Source organism: Chroicocephalus ridibundus, chromosome 6, assembly GCF_963924245.1.
Source record: "Chroicocephalus ridibundus chromosome 6, bChrRid1.1, whole genome shotgun sequence".
Lineage (NCBI taxonomy): Eukaryota > Metazoa > Chordata > Aves > Charadriiformes > Laridae > Chroicocephalus > Chroicocephalus ridibundus.
Window position 1 is genome coordinate 33,920,004 of NC_086289.1, and position 26,016 is coordinate 33,946,019.

The 26,016-nt window shown below is 37.0% G+C and overlaps 1 protein-coding gene across 4 annotated transcripts in view; it reads left to right on the plus strand.

The window, feature by feature from the left end:
• CABCOCO1 (ciliary associated calcium binding coiled-coil 1) overlaps positions 1-25,513 on the plus strand; it is a 52,280-nt gene extending 26,767 nt beyond the window's left edge. For all 4 annotated transcript variants that reach the window (XM_063339803.1, XM_063339806.1, XM_063339802.1 and 1 more), the window contains 3 exons: positions 21,318-21,440; positions 21,846-21,992; positions 24,703-25,513. In XM_063339803.1, the coding sequence (XP_063195873.1) occupies positions 21,318-21,440; positions 21,846-21,992; positions 24,703-24,780 (348 nt within the window). In that variant the 3' untranslated portion in view covers positions 24,781-25,513. The remainder of the gene's footprint in view (positions 1-21,317; positions 21,441-21,845; positions 21,993-24,702) is intronic.
• The last annotated feature ends 503 nt before the right edge of the window (positions 25,514-26,016 follow it).

The following is a 26,016-nucleotide window of genomic DNA, read 5'->3' on the forward strand; positions in this document are numbered from 1 at the left end:
GAATCCTCTCCAGTTACTTTGTGGTTCGTGGCTACGGGGGAGGTGTGCGTGTCTATCTGGAATGGAGCAGAGAAAGACAGATTCGGGGGAGCCTTCTTTTAATTTTACTGTGTTTTTTCTTTTCACTTAGGAAATGGCAATTCTTCACGTTAATTTGCCTTGCTTACTAAATACACAGATGGATAAAAATCCTAAGATCCCAGCTGTGTAAATAGGATATTAACAAAACAACTGTTTTCTTCAACGTTTGTATTATTTATTCTTTGTAGCTTGCTAGACTTTTGGAAGACTTTGACACCATTTAGGTTCAGCATAATCATTCAAAATGGTTTTTATTAGGGTTTAAATGGGGAAAACATTTGGCAAAGGGATGGACTTTATCCAAAGCATAATGCTTGATTCTTTCATCAGAGTCCGAATGCACTGCAACAATATTATGAAGCACCAGAAATATGGGAAGAAGCTGCTAAATGGTACTAGAAGGAGACCCATATATGTGGACTTAGTGCACTCTTCATGTCCTCCTTTCCCTGTACCTAGTGAGCACCTAAAGAGAACAAGCTGAGGTAGCCCATGTGCAGCTGCGTAGACAGGAGAGAAAGAGGCCATGAACCAAGTTCCTATACTATTTCTTTCACCATTTGATCCTGAAGCAGGAGTCATTTACAGGCTGCCAGTGACAGAGAATAGTGGGAAATCTTTCCTTCAGAGTGGGCTGATGGCCAGCTCCAGCTCGCTGAGCTTCACTATCTCTTGTTCTTCTGTTTTGGGAAATAGGAACCTATCTGTAACTTTCATCAGCCTTAATGAACCTCATGCTTTGTAAGCCTCCCTGAAATCCTCTGTGTTGCTTCTAGAACCTAAGACTTCATTATATATTTCCACCTATTGTACTCAGAAAAACAACATCAAATAAGTAGCCCATACTGTATCTCCTCAGGGTGGGCTTGAAAAGGCAGCACCTGGAGTCTTTTAGAGTGTTTCATGATTAAGACTACTATCTGAAGTATTGTAAGATTTGGTTTCGCATTGCACTGTTAAAAATTTGGTAGTGAAGTCATCCTGAGTCTCCTCTTGACCGACTTAAAACAGCTGAGGGGGAATACTTAATTGTTTATACCTAATGTTTGCTTTTTCTTACTTGTAAGAGTGGTCAGAATCTTTGGCTGACCTTAAGATTCTAAGGTGGTGTGTATTTGTATGAACTTTATTTGCCTTTTTTTTTCCCCCCAGACTGATTTCACCCTCAAATTTTGTCTTTGTTTGCAAAGCCTATGCCAGAGCCCACGTAAGTTCTGCAGAGTTACACTGCAGATCATGCTGTGTCCAGGATAAAACCCAAACAAACGCGGATGTTTTCAGCTGAAATACATTAACATTGTGCTCTCCACTTTTTATGATGAGTCGTCCTTCTGATCTTTTTTGGTTGGTTCTACAAGAATCCAACAATATTATAAAAACATATTGCAGAAAATATTGTTACTGCTCAGAGCACAGAACATTTTGCATTAATTACATGCTGATACATGTAGTACTCTATTTTCTCAGTGTTAGAGTTCATGTGCTTGGTAAAAGTTTTGTTCACTCTTTGTTCTATTCAAATAATGCTACACAAGGAACAATATCTCCTGTTCAGTTGCTCTGCAGTTTATTTTGACTGAGCGTATCAAATTTAGCTTATGAATACAGTCTAAGGAAATGGCATAGATTCTAAGTGATAAAGATGAATGTTGCATGTTTCATTTATAGCGAGGCCATCCAAATATGGTCTCAGAGTTGTGAAAACATCCCGTGCTTGAGAAGTCTTAAATTTTGGATTGATCAAGGCTGTGGGCAACTTTCAGGCACTAACAGGCTGGACTTCAGGTCTATATCTTCAGATTGACTGGATGCTGTGTGTTGTGAATAGATTTGCAATACACGGCAACCATTGACAATGTGTGTAGACTCCATATATTACTCTTGTTTAATAAAACAGAGTAGTGATAGGGATATTCCTTAGAGCTTATTCTACTTTGAATATCTGCCTAACATTCTCTCAGAGTTTTTCTTAGCATTCATTTTGTATTCATGACACCCATTTATCATTTTCATCTCTTTCTGCTCTACATCTAGGACTCTTAATGATTTTCTTTTGTTCTAAGGAACATGCTTTGCCAGCTTTTTGTATTTTTCAGGAGTTAGGATGTAGTTGAAGATTTACATTTGGAGAAATGTTAAATTACCTGTAATGATTGTATTTCAAATGAAGTATTTAAAGGTTTTACCCTCACTTATGCTTGCTGTGGGAGACTATTTTCAGATTTTAGCATTACAGTTGTCCCTGCAGGCCTAGATTAAAAGAAAGTTGAGGGCTAGAGGCTAGGTTGCTGACCTTTTATTTTATTTTTTGTAAAAAAAGTCCTACCAGTGGTGCATTGCTGTGCCCTCCAGTGGGATTTCTAAAAACACCGTTCAGTTTCTGTCTATTTTGAGAATGACCGCTTGAGTCTATTGGTAGCTGCATGCATGTTGGTATGTAACTCAGTACTGAACCATTCATTTCTGTTTCATAATCCATTTTGTTTGAGAAATCAAGAAATTGTCAAGATGGAAGTAAGGAGCGAAACATTACTTGTTTTACCATGACAGAGATTTTATCCTTTGTCCCTCCCTCCTTGCTGCATTTGCAAATATATCTCTCTGAATTACTGAACGTAAAAATAATATCTTTTTCTTTACAACCCTGGCAGAGTAAAACACAATAGGAGAAGTTAAAGACAGGATTTCAGTATTATCTCCATGTTTCCTAACTACTGCTGGCTTGACTTCAGTTCCTACTCTTGTTATTCATACTGGTTTTATTGCAGTGTATTTAATTGTCTTTCTCTGTTCTGATCAATCCTCAATTAAATGGGTAAATAATAAAAGAAAGAGGGTACATAATCAAATTATCAGAAGTAATTGGTCAGTCCAAGCATTACTGGAACTTTGTAATGAGCGGAAAGAACAGGGCTTTGGTATCAGTCATAAAGGCCAAGCCTTTAAAACTGACAACGCAAACACATTGCTACATTGGCACATTTTTTGTGAATTTAAATTACAAATTATTGTGTATAATCAGAATCAGAGCAACTGAAAAAATCATACAGCATGGATAGAATTTATTAATTTTGGATATAAATGACAGACATTAGACAAGCTTAGAAGTCTGACAGACTAGGAGAATCTTAATATTTGACAAGTGCAAGATAAAATGAGAACTTGTGGATTTTTTTTTTTTTTTCTTTCGTAGCAGCAGGAACATTACACAAACTAATAAGCAGCAAACCATATGCATCAGAATAAAATGTACAAGTCTGCGGTAAGGGAGCTTATTTAGGAAACAGGAAAGTTTAAAGACTGTACATTAAACGACCAACAGGACATGCTATATTAAACAGGGGACTGTGAGTTGCTCTGGGAATTGGGAATTAGACGCTAAAGTTTTTCAGTGCTCGATTGCTACATTTACCACTTCGCAGACTATAACATGAATTGTTCTTGTTCCACTTTGTAGTGAATAAATACAATTAAAAAGACAACCTGCTTTCTTCATTAGCACTTATCTGTTAATGTATTACCAATTTTAGAAGCAAAATTAATTGCTTAATCAGATAGGTATCAATAACTCCAACTTATACGGAAATACAGAATTTGATTTCTTATTTTTATTTTCCCTTTTCCCTTTCTGCCAAATTAATTGTGGAAGAATGGATGAAGAGTAAGGAAAAGGTAGCATGACTGTTAAAAACTAAACCTTGCTCTGTGGAATTCAGTTGTATAAAAGGCCATTTTTATAGATTTGTGCCACTTACAGGATTCTGTGTGTCAAGTCGAGTAAGATCAGTATGGCAGGGGGAATAAATAAAGGTTCTCATTAAGAGTATACTTAAACTTGCCCAATGCTACAGTAAACACCAAAAGCATACAAATAGCCTAGGATTTGTACATTTGCTTCTTGTTCTCAAAGAGCAAGAAGGTTGCCTGAAGCTTTTGCTGCTTGTATAAATTGGGAAAATTTGTATGCTGCTACTAAAGGACAACTTCAGCACTTACTTTTTCTTCTCTCCTGCAAAAAAAATTACTTTGCTTTGGGATAAATTTAAATGGTGCAGGGGGGTATAGCAGCTTCTTTTTTACCCGGTAGTCAGATTGACTCTTCTCAGCTTGTTCCCTGTTAAGACCCAATTTACTTGGGCTACGTAAAAACTTCAATGTGATGCTAATATTTTGTTGAACTCTGTCTTCAGGTAACAGTAGTTTCTACTCATCAATGGCATCTTGAATTTGAAAATTAAAGAAATTGTTGAGATGTAGACTTTTGGACAAATTCATTGTGGGATAACCCATGAGAAGGCTTTTAATGTCTACTGCTGTCAGGTATAAATTTGGAGTGTCCAGTTAGGAATTACAATCCAATTCAGGTATCTTCAATCCACTGTACCCCAAGTAATTTCAGGGGATCTACTAGGATTGTATCTAAAATGAACACTACATTACCAAGGTATGTAATGGTAGCAAAGTTTGTCCTCAAACTGAAAATTATTAAATTCAAGAATATTCTTGCAAAAATGCAAGCTTCCCATATTTACAGTTGTATGAAATACTGCTGTAGCTTTGTGATGTGTGTGTATGTATGAGTAGAGTAGAAAGGGCTGTATAAGTTCATCTTATGGACCATTCCCAAGTAAGACTTTATATTCAAAATATTTTAACTAATTTTATGTTGTATTTTCCATAGTAAATTAAGGATCTTAATTTTCAACATTAAGAGAAGGTTGCTGCGGTATTTCTGCAATTTAACAGGGATTATATTTGTTAATATACTTTGGGAGCATTTAAATTCTAATCACACAGACGAAAAGAAATTTCAAGTAATGGCAAGTAAATCTAAATTACACAACAGTAAAGACTTTCATACCTTTGAAAATATTTCAGCACTGGCTTTTTTTTTCACTTGCTTTGATTATCTGTGATCACAGCAGCAGAATTCTATTGCTGTTGCCATAATTTCTAAAGCATAACTGTGCTAACATGAAATGTGTATATATAGGTACATTTGCCAACTTGTTTTAATTTTTTCATTCGTTTTCCACCTCATGTACTGGGAGGGGCTGCTGATCGGTACGCTGGCTGAAGGAAAGTGCAGAATTGTTGCAGGAGAAAATGGAGATACTCAGGCAACGTTTGCAAAAAAGTAAGCTTTTTTACTCTGGTTTCAGAGTGAAGAAAATTAGATTTCCATCACATAAGACCTGCCTCTTAGACCTCTGGGATCCCTCAGTACGCTAGCAAGCATTTGGTGGCCATGCACTTGCAAATGTCTCTCAAGGACTGTGTAAGAGAGTATTTTTGCGCCACGTAAACTTGCCAGCTTTACACCCATTGAACATTACTCTGGATCAGGCCTCACAAGTTATATATGTCTAGTAATCTGATTCATTCAGCTTGGCTCCTCCTGTAAGCTGGGTCTTGGCTGAGATAAAAAGCTTCAATACAAGACACTTAGTGACCATGGAAGTGAGGAAGATTCTATCCAAGGAAGCATTTTCCAGCCTGATGCCCTCCTATCATGACACTTTCCACCTCTTCAGCAGCACCTGCTTATTGTAAAAATGAGAACGGGGAACTGAACACCACTGTGACCAAAAATAGAATTCCCCAATTTTTTTTATTGCCATGTTTAACCTCTGCTCTTTTAATCATATGCACAGCAGGAGAAAGGGGATATGCTTTAACAACTTGTCAGGTATTAAGCAGTGCGAATTTTTAGCTAGAAATCATGCTATCAGTTGGAAGTAAACAATAAGGCCACATATATTTAATTTTTAATAAATTTTGAGTTATGTATTCTTTTAATTACATTAATCAGGCAGGCTCCAACACTGCAAGCCTTAGGGCTTGAAGTGCAATTTCAGTGCTTTGTAATAAATTTGCCAAACTTTGGAAAAAGATGAAATGGCTTAATATTAAACATTTGCTTGATTTAAATTTTACTAACCCATGCACTTTATAATTCATATTTTTTCAGTGCAATGTACTGCCACAGCAGAACGATCATAATAGTAATTGTGAGTAAGCATTCCTTTTGCACACAGGTTTTGCTTATAAACTAGATGAATAAAGGGGCCTGGAGCATCAAGGGAATGCTAAAGATCTACAGAGTCTTTCACTTCAAGGTCATTGGTTCAAGCACACATCATTAAAGACAGAAAGTTAACATCTGACTGCTGCTTCATAATATACATGAAATGAGTTTGTGGTGTCAGTGGCTACAAGGAAAGGATATAACCAGTTTAGTAACAAGAAAAGAGGTAAGACTAATGCATAGGTCCGAAAAAGAGGAAGAGTCGGGAGGTACGCAGTTTACCAGGCTCCTCTCTCCTTCTGCGTGCAGTCCTAAGGGTTGTGTTCATTCTTCAGTCTGGAAAGGTTAGAAAGATTGTAGCCACCCTACTTGGTTTCATTTGATGTCATAAGCTTAATTGAGTTTAGCTGGGTAAACACTAGGTCGGAAAGGATCCAAGGAAAATTCAGGTAGAAGATGGCTGATGATGAAGTAATAGTGAACCTGGTTGGACGCTGCTAGGGCACTGCACAACAGGCTCTTTGAAAGAAGATGCAAAACTGATATCCTGACCACTTGTCATTATCTCAAGCATATAAATCACAAGCAGAAAACTCTTGGTCATGGTACCCTCATAAATACCTTCCAAGTGAGTAATTACAGCCTGACAATGTTAATTCTCCAGTGAAGTTAACCGAATGAGGTACTCTCTCTTTTGATCAGTTGTGTGATGTTATTGTTGTTGAAGGCTTTTTTAAAGAAGTAGTTGCTTTTCAGTAATGTGATCCCTTTATGTGAGACCTCTAAGAAAGAAGATTAGGTGTGTTTAGAGGAAGGGGTGTGTGTAACATAGCACTGATTTTTTTTTATTAGCCATTTCATATTTAGTTGTCAAAATGAAGTAAATTGCTTATATCTACTGTTGTAAAAAATGTGTTATTTTTCCCTTTTGTTCTATGAACCATTGAGATTTTAAAGGGTACTGTTCCACAGCTGTCTTTTCTCTTCCTTTGGTCTTGTTGTTGTCATGGTTTGTTTTGAAGTCTGGGCTGAGACTGGACCCAGGATGCCTTTGCTGAATGTACATGGGTTTTAGTGGAATAAATTCTTTCAACCATTGTAAACGAGCCCTATGGCTTCTTCTGCTTTCCTTAGTGGCTTTAGTTATGAACATATACAAAAGCGAAAAAAAAAAAAAAAGCTTCATAAGCTCTCTTAAAAACATTTTACGAGTAAGAAGGAAATAAGGTGAGAAAGACCTGTGAAGGAGAGAGAAACTCAGCCTTCAAAACAAGGGGAGATATAAAGGAGTTTGCAGGTAAAATATAGAGATGTGCAACCCCGGCTTGGTTTGGTTTGTTTCTTTTGCCCTTTTGCCCTTGTTACTCGTATACTTAAAGTTTTTATACCTTTGGAAGAGGTTTTAGTCACAGGTTTTTTATGGTTTTAATATGTGTATATGTTGGAAATATGTAGTCATATTTTATATTTAGCATGAGATTTTATTTTCAACAGTTGTCTGGAGCAGAAAGCACTTTTTTGAAGAACTCTTACCTGTCTGAGCCATTGAATTAATCTAAGGTAGCAGATGTTAATTTAAAGGTGGCTTTACTTAATTGTAATGGGGACATGCCACTGGAGGATTTTGTAATAGAATTTTTTGAATGAAATTGTGGTTTACTTGTAAATAAGTACGTGATGCTCAATGAAAGGATCTCTGGAACATTCCTGATTTTTTCATTCAATAGCCTTAGCCCATGTTTGTTTTTATGAGGAAGGTGAAGTTCCAAGTATTTCATTGAAGAGGCTAGATGTCTTTTTGAGTTAATACGACAAAAGCTTCTTTATAAAAAATAGATTTCAACCACTAGGTATTCACACATTGCAAGAGTATTATTTCTTTTCATAAAAGATTCCATCTAAATTCACATCATAAGTTTATTTTTGGCAGGGACAGCATAAAACCAAATCAGGGTCGAAAAAAGGAAGGAGTCTGAGGTCAAAATGTAGATATTTTTGCAGTAGTCCAGGGGGAATCGTGCATAGTATAAGTCAGTGCTCTTCCTGAAAGAAAACATGGTAATTAACCCCACATTTTGCACCTTGGTTTTTTCACCTCCAAATTTGAATATAAAACTTTTTTGACATAAAAATCAATTAGGATTTAAAATTCTTTTCATCTTTGTAAGAAAATGACACAGACTTGAAGTAATTTTTAATAAAAGTAATTCTTCAATCACAAGTTATGGTAACCTACACTATTTGGTTGGAGGATTTTTAGGGTTTGAAAGAAAAAAACAGATCCAATGGAACTTTTATATTTCAAAATATTAGTGCGTCAGCTTTATTGAAAAAAGCTGAAATTGTTCAAATGACCTCAGTAAAACAATTTGGACTACGATTCCCGGAATGCTCATGAAGCTGACATGTCTACATGTTCTTAAAAAGTCATAATCCATCATTCTGATGCTAGATCGATGGATTATGACTTTCTGATGTCAGATCTGTGAATTAAGGTTTTTTGAGTACAGCCTGCTATCCAATTATTGCCCCTATTCATATATTATAAATCATTATTCCTTCACCAGGTAGTCAGCAGTTTCTATTTCCTAATGTTTCAGAGCCGCCTTTTTTTAGCCATTGTGGCGTTCCCATTGAGCAATCGAAAACGAAGAGTGCTGACCTGAAAAATAAAGCTTCTATCACAGTAGATTGTTGAGGGAACAGCATTCATTTCTAATTCGTGTAGTTTCTGCTGAAATAAAGAGAATTAGATTAGATTGAAACAAATCTTATCCCCTTCCTGCACAAACAAGCAATATAATAAATTAGCACAAAAGTTGTTGGCACGTATTGACTTAATTTTTAAGTGCTCATGCCTGATTTTCTTTAAAATTATGCTTTCTTCTGGTAGGTTGATTTATTATTTTTTTTATATGAAGACAGATCAGCTTCTGATTTAAAGCTGAAATTTGCCAGCGTGCTACCTTAAGTGATTGTGTCTATTAGGTGCTGCTAAACTGAAGTTCCTTTGAATGAATTACTTGTCGAATAATAAACTTACTTCTAATGCAATGGAGTACATGATAAAAGTACAAAATGCTTTAGTGTAACCAGTTTAGGTATGTCAAATCAAAATACATCTTAAACAACTTTATTAAAAGATACTCAGAAAAAGAAGAGCTATTTTAGGACCTATCATGCATCCAGAGAAGTCATTAAATGAAACGCAATCATGCTATATTGGAGAGTTATCTCAACAGATTGCTCAAGCTAAGGGAATTTAGGTCTAGTCCCATATGTGGATGGAAAAAATCAATAGTATGATCTTGTTATTGTTCTTTATTTCATTTTGCTGTACTGATAGGTCTTCATTAGGATGCAGTTTTCACACTAGACGGCTGTGCACAAAATATGTCCAGTCAGTACATTGCTAGCGGAGTTGTTGTCAAAAAGGACGGTAATCGATGAAAGGGAGGATGGTATAATGAACGTGGTAGAATTTGTGTTTTAATAACTCTTTGTTCTGTGTCTGTCATGAGAGAGCTTTCAGAGAGCTGGCCCATGCCTCAGTTTCTCCTTTATTTGAGTGGCCATGTGGATTCTAAAATCTGTGTCCCAAGGACTATTTCTGTGGCACTTTTCTGAAAAACAAATTCGCGTATCTGGTGTTACCCCTGTTGCAAGTCAACATCAATCAAGGATGTTATCTGAAATGGCATGAGAAAGTTAACTTAGTATTTTGCATGTCCTATCATCGGGTAGTTGAGGGGGGGAGAGTAACACTTTAATATGCTTTTAATAATTTAATTCTTCTTAAAGGAAGACATTGTTTTGGCATATTTATCTCATTCCTTATTGTTTATTTCAGAAGCCCTGGACATTAATGGCATCCTTGCTTTCACCTTCCTTTTCCTTTTATCTCTTTTACATTGTCAAATATATTGGCCATTAAGACTTCCAGGGTGCTGTAGAGTGTTCGAAAGAGCCGGTTTGTTGGGAGAGTGCAGAAACAGATATTTTTTGAATGCTTCTGGAGAAAACATGATTTCAAGACCAAGTGCCAGCACAGCAATGGAACCACTGGCGGGGTTTCAGTGCCTTTCTTGCTTTAGGTAGATTTCCAGTATGATAGAGCTTTAGAGCCCAGTTCTGCTGATGGGAAGTCTGGCAAAACTCCTTCTGCCATCTGCGGAAGTTGGTTCCAACCCATTTTCAAATTTCCTGTGAAATGCAGTTGCCCACTAGATGGAGACATAATATTTTATACATTAGTGGATATACAGATGGTAATCAAACCCACCAGCTGCTGCCTGCTCTTTCCGGGCACCTTGCCAGTTTACTGGCAGTATGTTGACTGGGAAGCAGACAGTGACACACTTTGATCGAAAAGCTTGTATGATGATTTTTTTTTTGTTGTAATATTATTGTTTTTTTAAAAAATGATAAAAGAGATCAAGATGTGTATCTTGATCAAAGGGTACTGCTGTCTGCTTCCCCATCAGCAACTTCTAATTTATAGAAATCAGATTGCGTGGAAAGCAATCAGAAAAGGTTTGAGGTCTTTCTTGTTCTCACTGCCAAGAGATGCTGACAAGTGAGAAAATTAAAATCAGAGAAGGTAGGGAGAGAACTAGTAAAACACTGGTTGAAATATAATTATTTAAAGTTCACAATTTTAATAATTTTAGGGCTGTAAAAAAAATACAGTTGAAGTGCTCAAATTGGCTATTGCTTGTATTATAAGAGCACCTTAAGATCTTTCTCTGATGGAGGATGTTGTTTTGAGACTAAGCTACCATTGAGACAAATATATCTGTTAAGTTACTTATTGTCACAGAGAAATATCCTGTCTCTGGTTTTGGGGCCGAGTTTTTCAAAGGTGTCTCCTGTCAGCTCTATTTCTTCCACACGGAGCTGTGCATCCAGTATGATTTATTAGGGTGTATACATGATATAATTAACACCTGCAAAGAACACTTAAACCAGCCAGTCAGTCCTGTAAATGTGAAGATAGTGGGTGCAGAGGGACTATACTGAAACTTTGTCTATTATATTTGGTGAAGTCTTTTCTCTTTAGGGTCTTTAGTAAGGTCTTTTCTCTTTTCAACTCTTGATATCATTCCTTTTTCAAAAGCCATTTTTTGTTTCAGATTTTTTTAGTCCTTCTAAGCTTAAACAACAATTAGCAGTTACAGTTATATCCATATATATATGGATTGTGTCAGCTGGAGAAAGAACGTGTTTCGCTGCATAGGTGAATATTTCTGGCCAACATAAAAGCACAAACCCAGTGGCAATGGTGAGAGTTGCTACACATTCTGCCAAATGTTAAAATCAAAATAAGGAATCATATGACAGGAAGACCTCGGATATGTGACGATTTGTCTAGATGGAGCAAGGGATTATCGGAGGGAAATAGCCTGACATAGTTCAGGAAGTAAATAGGGCCCACCTCCAGAAGTCTTTAGAATGCCATCTTTGATATGGTCTTCGGGTTATGAAAGTATTGGAGAAGTAAGTTAAAATCTTGGTTTGGTGACAAGAGATTCTGTTGGAGCCACACAGGACATTCAGCTGCTTCATACAGTCTGGCATACTTGGCAGTTGGGGCCAAAGGGGAGTCTGAGGCTAGAATAATAATTGTTACAGTTCAGCATTGCACTCTGCTACCGGCGTGGTGGAGATAGATCTGTTCAGCCACGCTGCTTCTCCTCTGCATGCGAGGCGTTTGACTCTGTTGTAAGCTACTTCCCATTGCTCCTGCTCTCTTCCTCTGCACATTGACCCACGCTTTTCCCTCAGCTGCTGAATAAGTCTTTCCTTCCACAGGACCAATTTAATTCCTGTGTCCCCATCCACCCTGCCTTTCTCTCTATTGCCAGCTGAGCTTTCCAGCCATTAGTGATTTTTCTACCCTCTCCTCAACTTCCCTGCTTGGCAGTCCAGACACATTTGATGTTCCTGATAGGTGTTTTCATCTGAGGGTTAGATCGAAAGACAGCAGCTTGAGAGTAGTCAATGTCATGTTTCTGGGTATAGCTGTGCATTCTTAAGAAAGAAGGCACTGCTATTTGGTGTTCGCTCCCTCTAGGTAGTTATGATGTTGCTATTTAGGAAAGCTGCCAGGGAAAAGGTGCTGCTAAAAGGAATAAATAGATAAATCCCTTTGACATCATTGCTTCATTTTTTTCCATCAAAAGCTGACCATCATGGGCATGTTGTCTTTATCTCATCAGCAAACTGTGTGCTAACTTTGTGATGACATTGTCTTTGCTTATTTTTGTAGAACAGAGTTTCTCAAAAAAACAAAACACAAGGGGAGGAGAGGAAAGCCTATAGTGTACAATTCAACCCAGTACCCTTCATATTCACTTATTCTATAGCCGACTCAAGATTTTCACTTCAAAGTTTGAAGCATTTGCTCTTAGTCCTGACTTGTGTTAAAATTCTGTATGATTGAGGAAACCTCCTTTGAACAAATGTCAGATGTTTGTTGGTTTCGTTACTTGTGTGTGTTTTTTAAAAGATGAAGTTAACTTAGAGTTTATAAGGTATAAGAAGTGAGTGTTGGTTTGTTTTTTGGTTCTGTGTTTTTTTTTTTTATTTGGGGAGAAATGATTCAGTAGAAATGCTTGTTTCTTCTCATCCTTTGTTTAAAGAAATTTTGAAATATCCACATTTGATTTTACAGTTTGTCATGAGCTTCTTAACAAGTCAAAGCAGAATGAGATTTATGCGCTTTTTCACCAGAAACCATTTCATGCCCCAACAGAAATGGAAATGACTCTTCTTCTCAGAAACCTTCCAAGTCAAAGTGGGAGGAGATAATCTGAAAGGAGATGTTAGCGTCTCAAAAACAACCTCACATCATTCAAGGTGTGGTTGGCTTTGGCAGTTTACCAAGAGGAAATTATTAGATTTTGCATCACCCACCAAGCCAAGCTATGCTGAAACAAAGCTTTGTTTAACTCTTGCGTTCATCAGACCAACCCTGCCCCTATCCACAACTGCATTTTTATTTAATGTGAATGACAGTATTATAAGAGAGAGTTAAAACCAACCCCAGCATTCAAACTGAGATCCAGTATAAACAGATTTATGAACATGTACTGTAATAAGGAGAGGCTGTTTACAATGGGATATGAAAGTCAAGTGTGATATAAGGAAGTGGTGGTTTCTTTTGACTAACAGACTATGGTTAGAATACTGCAGATTCAAGCTATATGGAAACGCAATTGTAAAGAAGGACTGATATTTTAGACTTCTGTGGGGTTTTGTGGGTACTGATCAAATATTCTGGTGCAAAAATAGACTAGTTTCACATAGAGAGGTGACTGAAAACTGTAACTCTGAAATTTGAGAGAAAAAATTGCCTTACTTCTGCATTCCCAAATTGGAAAATGTATGTTAATAACTTAATTTTGATGATAAAAACATGAAAAATAAGTCCCTAAAATAGTGTCGAGTCAATTTTCTGATAAAGTAAATTTGTTTTCCCATTTGTGATTAAAATGACCTACAGTAAGATTTTTTTTTTTGAACTAGGTGTTAATTAAAAATATGGAAATGGATTTAAAAAACATTGCAGTTCACAGTGGAAGAATTACCATAACTTATTTGTTCTCAAAGCCATGCCTGTTTTAAGATGTTTTTAAGATGTCTAAGTTACTGGTTGTTTTTCTGCATGATTGTTTCCAAAGAAAAATGTGATTCCAATAAAAACAGTAATTGAATTTACAGTCCACAGGACAAATTGTTGTTTTAACAGAAACTTACACAGTCAAGTAAAGACTTTATGTTTTAGGTCTAATAACAAAGAATGCAAGTTCCCCATTTTTATGTGACTGTACATCCTGAAAAGTTTTCTAATGTAGCATATTTTAAAAAAAAAAATCTATATTGTAGTTTTTAAATTGTGTGAGCAATTTTTTTTTTTCCTCTTAGCTCAGAATCAATACTCTCTAGGTTGTTGGGTTTTTGTTTTGGTTTGTTTTTAATGTAACCTTTTAAATGTTAGAGCAGCTTTTTCTGTAGCGTCAGCTAGGGGTGAATCAATATAGACAAGCCTATTTGCATCTAATGCACCTGATGACTGAGAGGAGTTTGGAGAGAGCTTCTTGCTTTGTCAATTGGTGGTGCAGGAATGTACGGGTCATGGGGCAGTTGTGTGAGGGACTTGTCCATGACCAGTCTTGCATGGCGAAAATTCTAGTTTTGGAGGGAATGGATAGGAAGGGAAGGCTGTCCAAGAGTGGCAGCGGACAAAGGCAGGAGGTGGGACCTCTCTCCAGCTTGAGGCAGTGGTTACACATTACTGTATCAATGGCAAAAAAAATCTTTTTCTGCTCTCAGATTTTCTCAGCAGCAGCTCCCAATCACTCCTTGAACCCTTTTTGTTTCAAAGGTTTCTTTCAAAGTTTTCCTAGTTTTTTGTGAATCTCCTTAGTGCCTTTCTTTCGCGTATATTGTACTCAATGTTTACATAAAGCCTAACAACTATGCTTAATGAATGAAGAGAAATCCGGTGGGGGTAACACACAGCTCCCTACACACGCCTGCTCTAACTAGCATGTACACAGTGTGAGACATGCCAGAGATAGACATACATGCTGGAGATAGGCATGTCTACATTAGCATTTTATGCTCATGGGAGCAAAATGGGAGCTCAGTGGGAGAGGTAACAGCCTGTGCTTGCTGTGGACCAACGCAGGTATATTAAGCAATTGTTAAGTACTTAATTTGTCTTGGTTGCTCTGACTTTCCCTCAGGAGATACAGTCATCTTTGCACTTACTGCAAGGAGGGGTTTAGGGGGTTGACAAAGGCCCTAAAGCAGGTGTGATGAATACCATCCCTCTAAGCAATTTAATTCTTATAGGCCACTTTGTTGCCAAAGGCACATGCTCTCATGCAAATTTTTCTCCGTGTATAAGACTGCGGCAAGTCCTTATAAAATGTATGAAGCCTCCTCTCAGAAAGAGGTATCAAAATGCACCTGGCCAAATATACTGTCATACTTCTATCGTAATGTTTTTAGCATTCACTTCAGATTTTTCCTAATCAAATGATTTGGAAAAAGGGATGCACAAGGAAATGTAAAGCTCTGGCCTGATAAGGCATATGCCTCCAATGTATTAGACTGCCTGTTGTGCGTTGGGCTCAACAGAACATACTTTCATGGTTTTCTAATGTGATCACATGAGTAGTAAAAATAAACTTACTTTTTTTAAAATATTTGTAGATCCAGCAAGGTGGTTGCTATGGGAAAGACTCTTGATTACTTTTATTTTTTTTAAATGGCATTAGATCCCTGTTGAGTATAACTGTACAGCCAGATTAGGACCTGCCTTCTCTTTGCTTGTTTGATGGGTGCCCTTGAACTGGAAAGGGGGGATGGCACTTTGAAGAGTCCTGACATGCAAGAGTCACACTTTCAGGTACTAAAAATAAATCCTCATCCCTCCTCAAAATCTGTATGCATTGTTTTTAAAAGGATTTTGTTAACCTCAAGCATTTTAAAATGGTGAGACAGATCCCAAAAAATCATGAGATGTGCTTAAAAAGAATTGTTGTTTGGTTCCTTTTGCTTGCAGTCTAGCTTTTGAGCTTTCAAGATTTGTTTTCAGTCTTTCCTCTGCAACCATAAGAGCTAGACACTAACTTTATTTTTAAATGAAAGCTGAGATTCTCTTGTAATCCCATAACTCTAGGAGATTTGGCAATGCTAAACACAATGTGAATTTAGAGTGACCATTCCAAGGTGAATCATTTAGAGATGTGTCCTCAGCATGAAAGCCAACTGGGGATTTTTTTTTTTTTGGACGTCTCTTATTTTGTCTTTCTAAATAATCTGTGAATTGGCAGTAATAATTGGAAGCTTGGTAAAAGCAGAAGTAGATGATTGCAGCCCAGTAAAATCAGTGTTATTTTTTTTCTGGTATGTTAGGATATTCTTACAGCGTCTAGGTATTAAAGGCATTCTGCATTAAGATATCTCTAGAGAGGAAGGCTTTGGTTGTTTTTGTAGAAGCACCCTTTTCTACTCAGTCGAGCATTAAAATTGGCAGCAGTTCCTGGAGTAGCAAGAAAATCCTGGTCGTTGCCCTCATATAGTTACTGAAAACAGTAAGAGGATATGTAAAAGCTTTAACTCCAAGGAAAAATATTTATAACTGTGACAGCGTGTTTCCTTACAATAATTTATGGGCAAAATGTAGGAAAGGAGGAACACAAGCTATAAATAATATTCCTTATGTAAACATAATGGCAGTGGCAAATTCTTTTTATTTAAAAATTAATATTGATGTTCATTAATATAAATTACCACATTTCAGATGACTCTGATGTCCTTGAGGCCAGATGTCACTGACTGATTTACAGCTTCCTGGGGGGAGGAGTAGATCCTGTTTTGTCAATGTAGGCACCAAATTGCTTCAGATAGCTATTTTGGACTAGATTAATTACTGATGTATTGTCAACAAAGTTGATTCTCATCTCAGCTCAGAAACATGGAAAAGTATCTTTAAAACGTATTAACTTGAATTCTGAAATGCAGGAAAAAGAGCATAAAGTATACCTTTGACTTACTGAACTTTTGTCTCATTTAAGGAATAGTGGTTTGAAAACTCCTGCCCAGGAACATGCACACAGAATTTCCATGTGCATCACTAGCAACCAGGGAACATACTTCAGAGGCCAAGTTTAGTCCCACATTGATCTTAATTCTACTTTAAATATTAATACAAACGTGTACAGTGAAGGAGTTCAGAAGGAAGCTCTGCCATCTCAGTCACACCGCACAGATCATACATCTGGATTAAGTTTTTGAGTGCTTCATAGTATCCTTCAGACCTTGCGTATAGCACTGCTGCAAAATAGGATGGCAAATGTATTTGTAGGGCTACCAGCAGCCTCCCAGAAACCTCCTCACCTGTGAGAACACTGGTGGGCGATGCCTCAGAAGGCAAGTAGGGTGGATTTGTTGTGTTTGTGTATGCTGGCAGGTTAAAGAGGGGGAAAAAAAACAAAGGCGGGCTGGTTTGAGTCAGTGTGAGACAGTGCATCTCTGGCCATTAGTTATTCATTCAAATTCAACCACATGAAATACAGGCAGCTAACAAACCATATCTTGTAAATGCCTTTTATTCCAGCAGCTGAAATTCAGCGCATTTGTAGGTGTGTAGCTGGGCATGCTTAGTATGAATGGCAAACTAATGTAAATCCTGTATTAAATATTTTGGTTCATAGCAAATCTCACATATGATCATATGTAAGAGAGAAGTCTGTGCAGGTCTCTGGTAGCATAAGGTCCTATGGCATACAATTAGAAACTACAGAGATGATAGGAATATGGAGAATAACACACAAAAACCACCCTTTTAAAATGCATTTATCATTCATATAAAATCAAATCCATATCCATTGAAAGGCCTTGAAAGATGTTACAAGGCTTTATAAAGGGTCCCTACTGATTTTTTCCAATCCTTATAAATAATTATTTTCCTGTGTTTGGTAAGATTAGCTAAGGGGAATTTATGTTAAGACTCTGTGGAGAAGAGTACAGAATTTCAGTTAATATTAAGCTGAAAAGGTGGTTTTAAAATATTTCTATGATACAAAGGCCTTGTATCAAAGAGGCAAATACACCACTCCCTCAGTCTCTTTTCTCATTTGTGAAATAGCTAGGCATAAACTATAAATTCTAATTTTCAGCAAGTATGTTAGTAAATCCAAACTGACCTTGACCTTAGCTTTGCTAATTTCCAAACTCTGATATTTATTCCCTGAGTAGATTGTTTGCCTTCATACCACATACATAAATACTGCAAACCTTTCCAATGACTTGAATTAGAGTGTAAGTAAATAGCTGGTTTTAATCTACATAATATTTTGAGAGCAGACGTTCTGTGCTATGACTATTAAGATATACCCAGCAGCCATTTGTATAATACTAAAACCTCTTACATATATTATTAAAAGTAATGCTATCAGCCGGGGCTTGTTTTATGCCACAGAAACTTAAATAATAAAATACTGTGTGGATAAAATCTGCAATAATAGTAACTTAAGCAAAATTAATTTAAGTAACAGATAACATCTGGGGGAAAATGTAACGGTATATTGGTAAGTTATGCAAAGCTAATTTTATAATAACTACCACATCTGTGGAACTCATTTATTAGAACGTTTTACCAATCTTCTTTCCTGCCATTATTCTGTTTTAGAAATTTTCCTGTATACTATTTTATTGTCTTTGCTCTGCCTACATTTGTAAAAAGGTAATTTGCTGGCTCTCAACAACGAGAAAAGTATGTGGGTTTACGTACAGAACAACATGACACTTTCTATATTTACCTCTCTTTATGCACCCTTTTCCTAGAAAGAATTCCAGAGAAAAATTGTGGCATGGGGCTGTACATTGTGAGCAGCGCCTGAACTCCAGCTACAGTCCTCGGCTGTGCCTACGCTGGGGCTTGGTGCGACTGGGGTGGGAAAGTAAAGGTGACGCTGTATGATATTTCCCGCATTAACCTCTGCTGAATGTTAGAGCAGCCTCTAGCCTGCTCTAACTTGTCCCGATTCAAGTGGGCTTTTGGCACCCCACCACACCTAGGGATTAGTAAGAATATTGCATGTAATTTCTGTTCCCTCCAGTCTCTTTCGGAGCATCCTTTTATCTGTAGCTGCCACTGATATGCCCTCTACATTTGTGCAACTGCCTTACGGTTGCTTTATTTTTGAATTCGCACGCACCCCTCGGACCGCAATGTGCAGGCAAATATTGCCAATTAATTTTAAGGCATTATCATCCTGCCAAACTGTTTCTCACATTTCGATAGTTATATTGATTCAAGAGGACAGTTTGAGTAATACGTCTTTGTCATAGTGAATAATACTCACATAATGACAAATCTTCAGGAATTAAAAAAGGAGGATGATTTTTTTAATGTAGGTCAGTGGAAGTAATTCACCGTAAATTTACTCAGACTTCAGAAATTAGCAACGTTTTTTAAAGCTAACCGTAACTGTATGAAACTTACTGTGTCTCCTTCTCTGTTTTTAAATAGATTTTACTACAGAGCCATTGGTGCTATTAAACATGAGGTTTTGTTCAAAGGAAATACAAAGACTTAATTGTATTTTTTAAAGGAAAGTATTGCATCAGAAGGATTCATTTAAATACGTTTGTTGGCTTCGGGCTCTCACCACAATTCATTCGTTCTAATTTTCCCCTGGACTTGTTAAGGACACAATGTATAGGAAGGAGCAATGCAGAATGGCATTTTTAGGTCACTATATTTTGGCTGTAAACTGTAATACTGCTCATAAACTTATTATTACTAAACAAAATACTTCATATTCTGCATTGAAGTTTCCCAGTCTTTTAAAAAACTTTTGGCTAAATGTTGAGACTATTATGGCTCATTAAAGAGACTAGTTCTGCTGTAATTTAGTTATTTCTTAATGATCCAAGGGTTGTTATTAGACACAGAACAGATGAGTAAAGAATGGCTCTCTTTAAAAGGACGCAGTGAAGTAAAAATATTATTCTAAAACAGAACCTCTGAAAATGTTATCCATGCTACAAAAATGTATTTGATCAGCCAGGAATTGATTTTTAAAAACCCAGTCTAGTTTTTTACATTATTTCATTTTTTTAAAATTTGGACTGGAGGAAATAAATGGAATAATGATTTAATCTAGATAAAGAAAATATTTAGAGTGAATAGTTAATTAACTAACCAAAAAACATTATTTTAAAGAAGCAGAAAGTAATTTTGAATTCTCATCCAATTCAACTAATATTTTTAATAAGAAAATATAAGGTGAGAAATCAGAAAAAATGGAAATACTTGTTAAATCAAAATACCTCTAGTTTAAAAAAAATACAATTAGAAAGCAAAGCTTTTTATTTTAGAAAGAATAACGTTTAGCTCAACATAAGGCTTTTTAATTTTGATGCAAAACCTAAACTTTCTGACAATCTTGAAGACAATGAAAGTGTCCAAACATAACTTCTGAAAAGCTTTTAGGACCACAAAAGGAATTTTTAATACAATAAAGAACAATGGCTAGGTTCCACTGTCTATTTTCAATTTTTGCTATCACTTTTGCAACTGTCCAGAACCTTTAATATTTTCAGCACGTTTAACAGTAGCAAGTAACTAGATAAACCAAATATCAACTTCACTATGATTTCAAAGGTATGAGGAAATTAATTTATGGGAGCTGCAATTACCCTGATGTGAATTAATGTAGTTGACTTACACCATCCAAGCAAAATCATGTTTGTAATAGCTGACTCAGAACTGGAACATCTGCCTGGTATTCTCAGTGGGCTCTTCCCATTGTAGAGGGCCCAAACATATCATTTTAGTATTATACTGTTTCCCCGCCCCTTCAAAAATGCCTTTCGTCGCCCTATTTGGCATGTATGTTCTGTCATCCATTTTTAAAAAAAAAAAACAACACAAACCCTTGTCCCTTTAGAGGATGCAGGGCCGCCTTCTGCATCGCCCGCCAGAGCCTGAGGAAGGACTGAGTGCTTCATCCAGCTACTCCAGGGGGGGAAAAACCATTTCCTTGACAGAGCACTCCTGGAGCCACAGTTCACACGCCAGCAGAATAGCAGTGAGGTTCCCGTGTTCACAGGAAAGACAAACGGGAGCAAGTTGATGAAGCAGCAAAACTTGGACTATTAGCAATTCTTAAATTACAGTCACATATTAAAATATTTTTCTTAGGGCCTTATTTGATGCAGTGTCACTACAACTTTACTCCAGCAGATTCCTTTGAAAGAATACCCTGGTGGTCAGCTGGGCCCTTTAATTCCAAAATGCAACAAGATCCCTGTTCAGAAGTGACAAATTTGCGTTGGGAAGACTGCATGTTACCCAAGCTCTGGTGTTTTCTAAGCTTAATTATCCACATGAGTAAGAAGCTGTAGTGTTATGAAATTACAAAAATCATCTGTTCTTTCCAAGTATTATAAAGAGGGTCCCTTGAGATGCAGCTAGAAATCAAAGCTGATCTATAATAATTTTCAGTATATTTTCCCATTCTGAGCACCTGGATAGTAACAAAAAAGGTATTGTTTTTTGTTGTTTGCCAGCCATTTCATTCCATTTAAAAAAATCTGCAATGAACCTCTGAGCAATAATTAAACCTGAATTACTTTTTTTCTTTTTTTTTTTCTTTTTTCTTTTTTTTTTTTTTAATACTGCCAGTATGTGATTGAACTTGCCCCACCTGCAGTTCCCCCATTCCCTGCTCTGCTGGAAGAAGGCATACCTACGGATATTTATTCATCGTTCATAATATCACCAGCAACCGCAGAGACAGAATCTAAGGTATGGAGGTTTTTTCCTTCTTTTTCTTTTCTTTTTTTTTTTTTTTTAAAGGTGCTTTTCTATGACTCTCCTCTTATTCTCATTGGAGCCTGGCACTAATAACATTTATTCCCCAGAATATAGCATGCATTCTCTTCCAAGATAAAACGAAGTTGCTTTTAACGCATTAATCAGTCAATAGAGGATATTTGAGTCAGCCCCTCTGGGCTCTCCCCACACGACTTCATAACCTCAGGATCTGCCTGGCCTGGGCAGTGAAAGAGAGACGCTGACAGTCTCTGTCAGAGCAGTTCTCAAAAGCAGGCTTCATGTATTGTTACATGTCTTTGGGCTGATGCTGTTTGGTCTTCTAGAGAGCAGGAAGATAGTCTCACTCGCGTATTTCCTGTGGTTGGTTGCTGCTAGGGGTCTGATCAAGACCTGGAAGGTTACCTGGAAGAGCCTTGTCCAGAGGTAGAGTCCTTCGAGGCAGATGCTGTGGCTGATGTCACTGATGAAGATCAGAAGTCCACAGTGGGTGAAATCCCAAATGAAATTATTGTCAACCTTGAGGTACTATTACTAGAATGTTGTTCACTAATTCTGTCTATGGTTAATTAGCTAGCTCAGCCTTAATGAATATAAACTGTATTCATACTAAAGCTGGCAAAAAGCACATCCATATGCTGTAAAAATGTGAATTAGCCTCTATAAATAACTCCTAGTTTAGTCAGCTTACATGTGATAAGATAAAAAATATTCAGTAATATAACAACATATATCTTCAGCATTACTATGTGTTAAGAAACATGGGCCGAATCCTGCTCTCAGTGATGTCAGTGATAAAATCCCTTTTTGGGGCTTCAGGATTAGCTGCTGTGATGGAGTATATGCAATGTGTGCTTAAACGGAAATTGTTAGTTACATCTATGTTACACATCCTTCAATCTGTGTGAGAAATAACACATTTATGCCAATTCTGGACTTCATTTGGTAGGTGCATATAGGAACAGATGAGGTTTCAGTACGTGGTCTGCAGATTCTGAGGAGTCCATGAGTTCTTCCTATGGGGCTCATGAAAGGGAAGGACGCTATTGTCAGTGGACTTAAATTTGTTGTAGGGTGATCTGCTTCTCTACAGGGAGGCCTACAAATTGAAACACGTGGAAAACCAGTGGAGTAGATCATTGTTATTTCATAAACTGCTCCCTCAAGCATGTGCAATTATTGAAAGCAAACCAGCTAGAACTCAGTTCCACCCAGGAACTGGTGGAATTTCGTCCTCTTTGCCACAACCAGGTGGCATTAGACGCTTTAAACTTTTGGTGCAGCACATTGGACGCTGCTGACCAAGCCACGGTTTATTAAATATCTTATATTGTCTGAAAATAGTGTGATATTGATAAATTGCTTTACATGTATTATGTATGAATGGGGAATATAAATTGGAATAATGATGCTGTCATTAGATCTACCTATTTGATTTCATATTCCATTTCAACACATCTTTAGAAACAGGAGGGAACCTGGCCTATGTTGTCTTAGTCCTGTCTCCACCTACAAGAAAAATGAAATGCGTGGTTTTCACTTGACTTGATTTCATTAGAAGTAGTGCTAAGAGCTTTTTTTCTTTACAGAAACTGCACAGATTAGAAAAATGCCGTTTCTTCTTCCTTTGCAACTGTGGTTATATCACAGGAAATAATTTCCTTTTAGTTTTTAAAAGTCCTTTACCAATGTATCACCTGACTTCTCGGTTTGTTGACTTCTGAGTTAATCTTATCATTAGATTTTTACCTGATACATGGTCAAACTCATACCATTTTGTTGTTATGAGTGAACTGTGACTTCACAATCTGCACTACATCTCCAGGGGACATGAGGTGTGTCTTGCTGTAGTTGAGTCTAGAAAATAACTTTTAGTCTGAAGTCACAGTGCTGACGCTCAGTGATCTCAACAGCAGCCATAGTGAGTATGGTGGCAGCTGATTTCCACTGAAGGTAGAATCAGAGACAGAGGGATATAAAAACTGGAAAAGAAAAGGCAGCTGGGGTGGCTGAGAGGGGATTAGCCTGGAGGATCAGTGTTCCACAGCAAAGCAGCTAAGTGTATATATAATGTAAAGGGAGAGACATATTTGTTGATACTTGAGGATGGATTGAATATGGTGAAGGCCATCTCTACAGATAAAAAGTTGGGATAGAAATTCCAGCTTTTTGATGCTAATCTGAGCTACTGAGAACTTCAAAAAGGTTTTAGCTGGGGTTATTCATTGGTAGGTTGCAGTATAGCACTAGTAGGGATTTCTAGGACTGGCAAGCCAAAAAGTTCCTAAAACGGCAAGTTACTGCAAGCTTTTGTGGGCCAAATCCATTCACTTTATCAAAATTACGTAAAGTCCATTAAGAATGTACCTCCAAGTTTTGGATCAGTTTATGTGGAGTCTGTAAAGGATCTTTGCACCCGTTCCAGTTATTTGACCAAAACTTTGCAACTTTTGGAAAGACTGTCATTGTACTCCTTCTGTTTCTCACGTGTTTTTGCCATGATGAATGCTGATATTGAGAAATATAGATAAATTCCCCATAACCCCCACTATTTGTGGCCTTTTCTCCAGTGATCCTACATTGCCAAATACTATAAAATTAACGATTGCTACACATCATCACTGCCGAAGATTTCACTAAAACATGTCACAACCCTTGTACCTTCCCCACAAATGTTACTTTGCAAATGAAAGGCTCCATGTCTACAGCAGTCTGGATTTCCAGAATGAGATACACATTCATAATTGTGTTTGTAATTAAGAAAGACAAGCAACATCACAGAAATATGGGTTTTTATTGTTCATTTTCAGTAATGCTTTCTAATTTCAGCAGTGTTTCAATAAAACGTACTACACTAGAGAACATCTGCAGCAAAGGAAAACAGTGGCAACAACCAAATCCCAAAGCAATTTTTCTGATTTGGTGTTTATTGGTAAAGGCTGTCTGAGAATACAGGCAAATTAGCCTATCTCCCAAGACAAGGTCACATGAAAAATGGCTGTCCAAGATCACTTCCTGTTCATGGCAGCCATACTATACATCAGGATTGTGCACAGTAATACGATAAAGTGTTATCACGTAAGTACAGGCTGAAACACCATTATGTCTGCAAAACAGGAAGGTGTGTAGGATAATGTCTGTCTTACTGCACTACAGTGTGTCAAAACCACAAAGACAATGTGCAGCCTAAGATAGCTCCATCATAACCACTTTTTTCTTCTGATTTTCTTTCCAGGCAGAGATAAATGAAAAGCTGCAAATGCAAGAAGAAGCTTATACTTTGAGAACGGAAAAATTAAAAAGTCCTAAATAGACAGATAAGAAAGGTGATGTTGAATTTTACAGAAATTGGACAGTAGGGGATGGCGTGCACAGAAGACTGGCTCCCTGCCTGAACGTAATTATTTTTGTGTAAAGGAAAATGGCTCTGTTAACATTTACCTAGAAATAGTTCATCCCAGTTCCTCAAATTTACTGTCTTCTGCCAGTGTCATTATTTAGTTTAGACTTAAGTAGAAGATTATAAACAGAAGGATACGTAATTAAAACATGTTGAAGTTCAGTTTATTTCTGAATAGAAATCTCAATTTAAAAAAAATTGCTGTAGTTTCATTCTCTTTTCTTTTTCCAGTTGTGAAATATTTAACAGATTCTACTTTACACCTATGGCTTTTTTCAGGTAATTTTGCTAGGAGAGTACATAGGGAGAAACATAATTTTGAGGCACTGCAGATATAATGAAGAGAGAATTTAATTAACATTTAATTACACACATTTCAGTGTAGTTATTCATTAATCATATGTATGTTATTTCATTTTAAATTGTTTCCTAAGTTTTAAAACAAATTTCATACCTTACGCTTCTTTATTTTCACCATATTAAAAGCACATAAATTAAGAGCTTGCACTTTTAGAGTGTTCTCAAGAAGAGTTCCTTTTGATTTCAGTGGAAATTTTTCTGGAATGCACGTAACCTTTCATCTGAGAATGTTTCCATATTTTGTCAGAGGTTATAGGAATGTTTCAAAGTCAAAAGGAATCCGACCAAATAAATGACCTCAGAAGAACTGGTTTAACGTCTATGTTTCAAAATCGTAGCCTGTGCTAATTGTTGTGTTACAGAACTCTGTGCCCTAGAAAGCATGTTGAATGCAAGTCATGCTTTCAAGCGTAAAGGCTGGATTGAATTACATGTTTAGTGGAATATTTGAGAAATAGAATGTTTTATTCATTATGACTTCAGATTTGTTTCCCATTAAGTAAAGAGTTAGTTTTTGTTTCATTTCATCCCCATTTTTTATGGTGATAATGAAAAAAGTTTGCAAGCCTGACTCAGCCCAGTCAAAAAAAAAAATTAAAAAAAAAAAAAAAAATCGCTTGAAACATTTTTCCTTCTTTCCTCCAAGTCCTTGTTCGGCAGTGCCGGCCGGGAGCGGCCAGGAGGGGGCACCGCCTGCCCTCTCCTCCAACCATGGTTTGAAGTTTTCAGCGGGCAGAGTATTTTGCTTGGTCTCAGGCGTTGAGGAAAATCTCTTCCCCTGGTACGTGA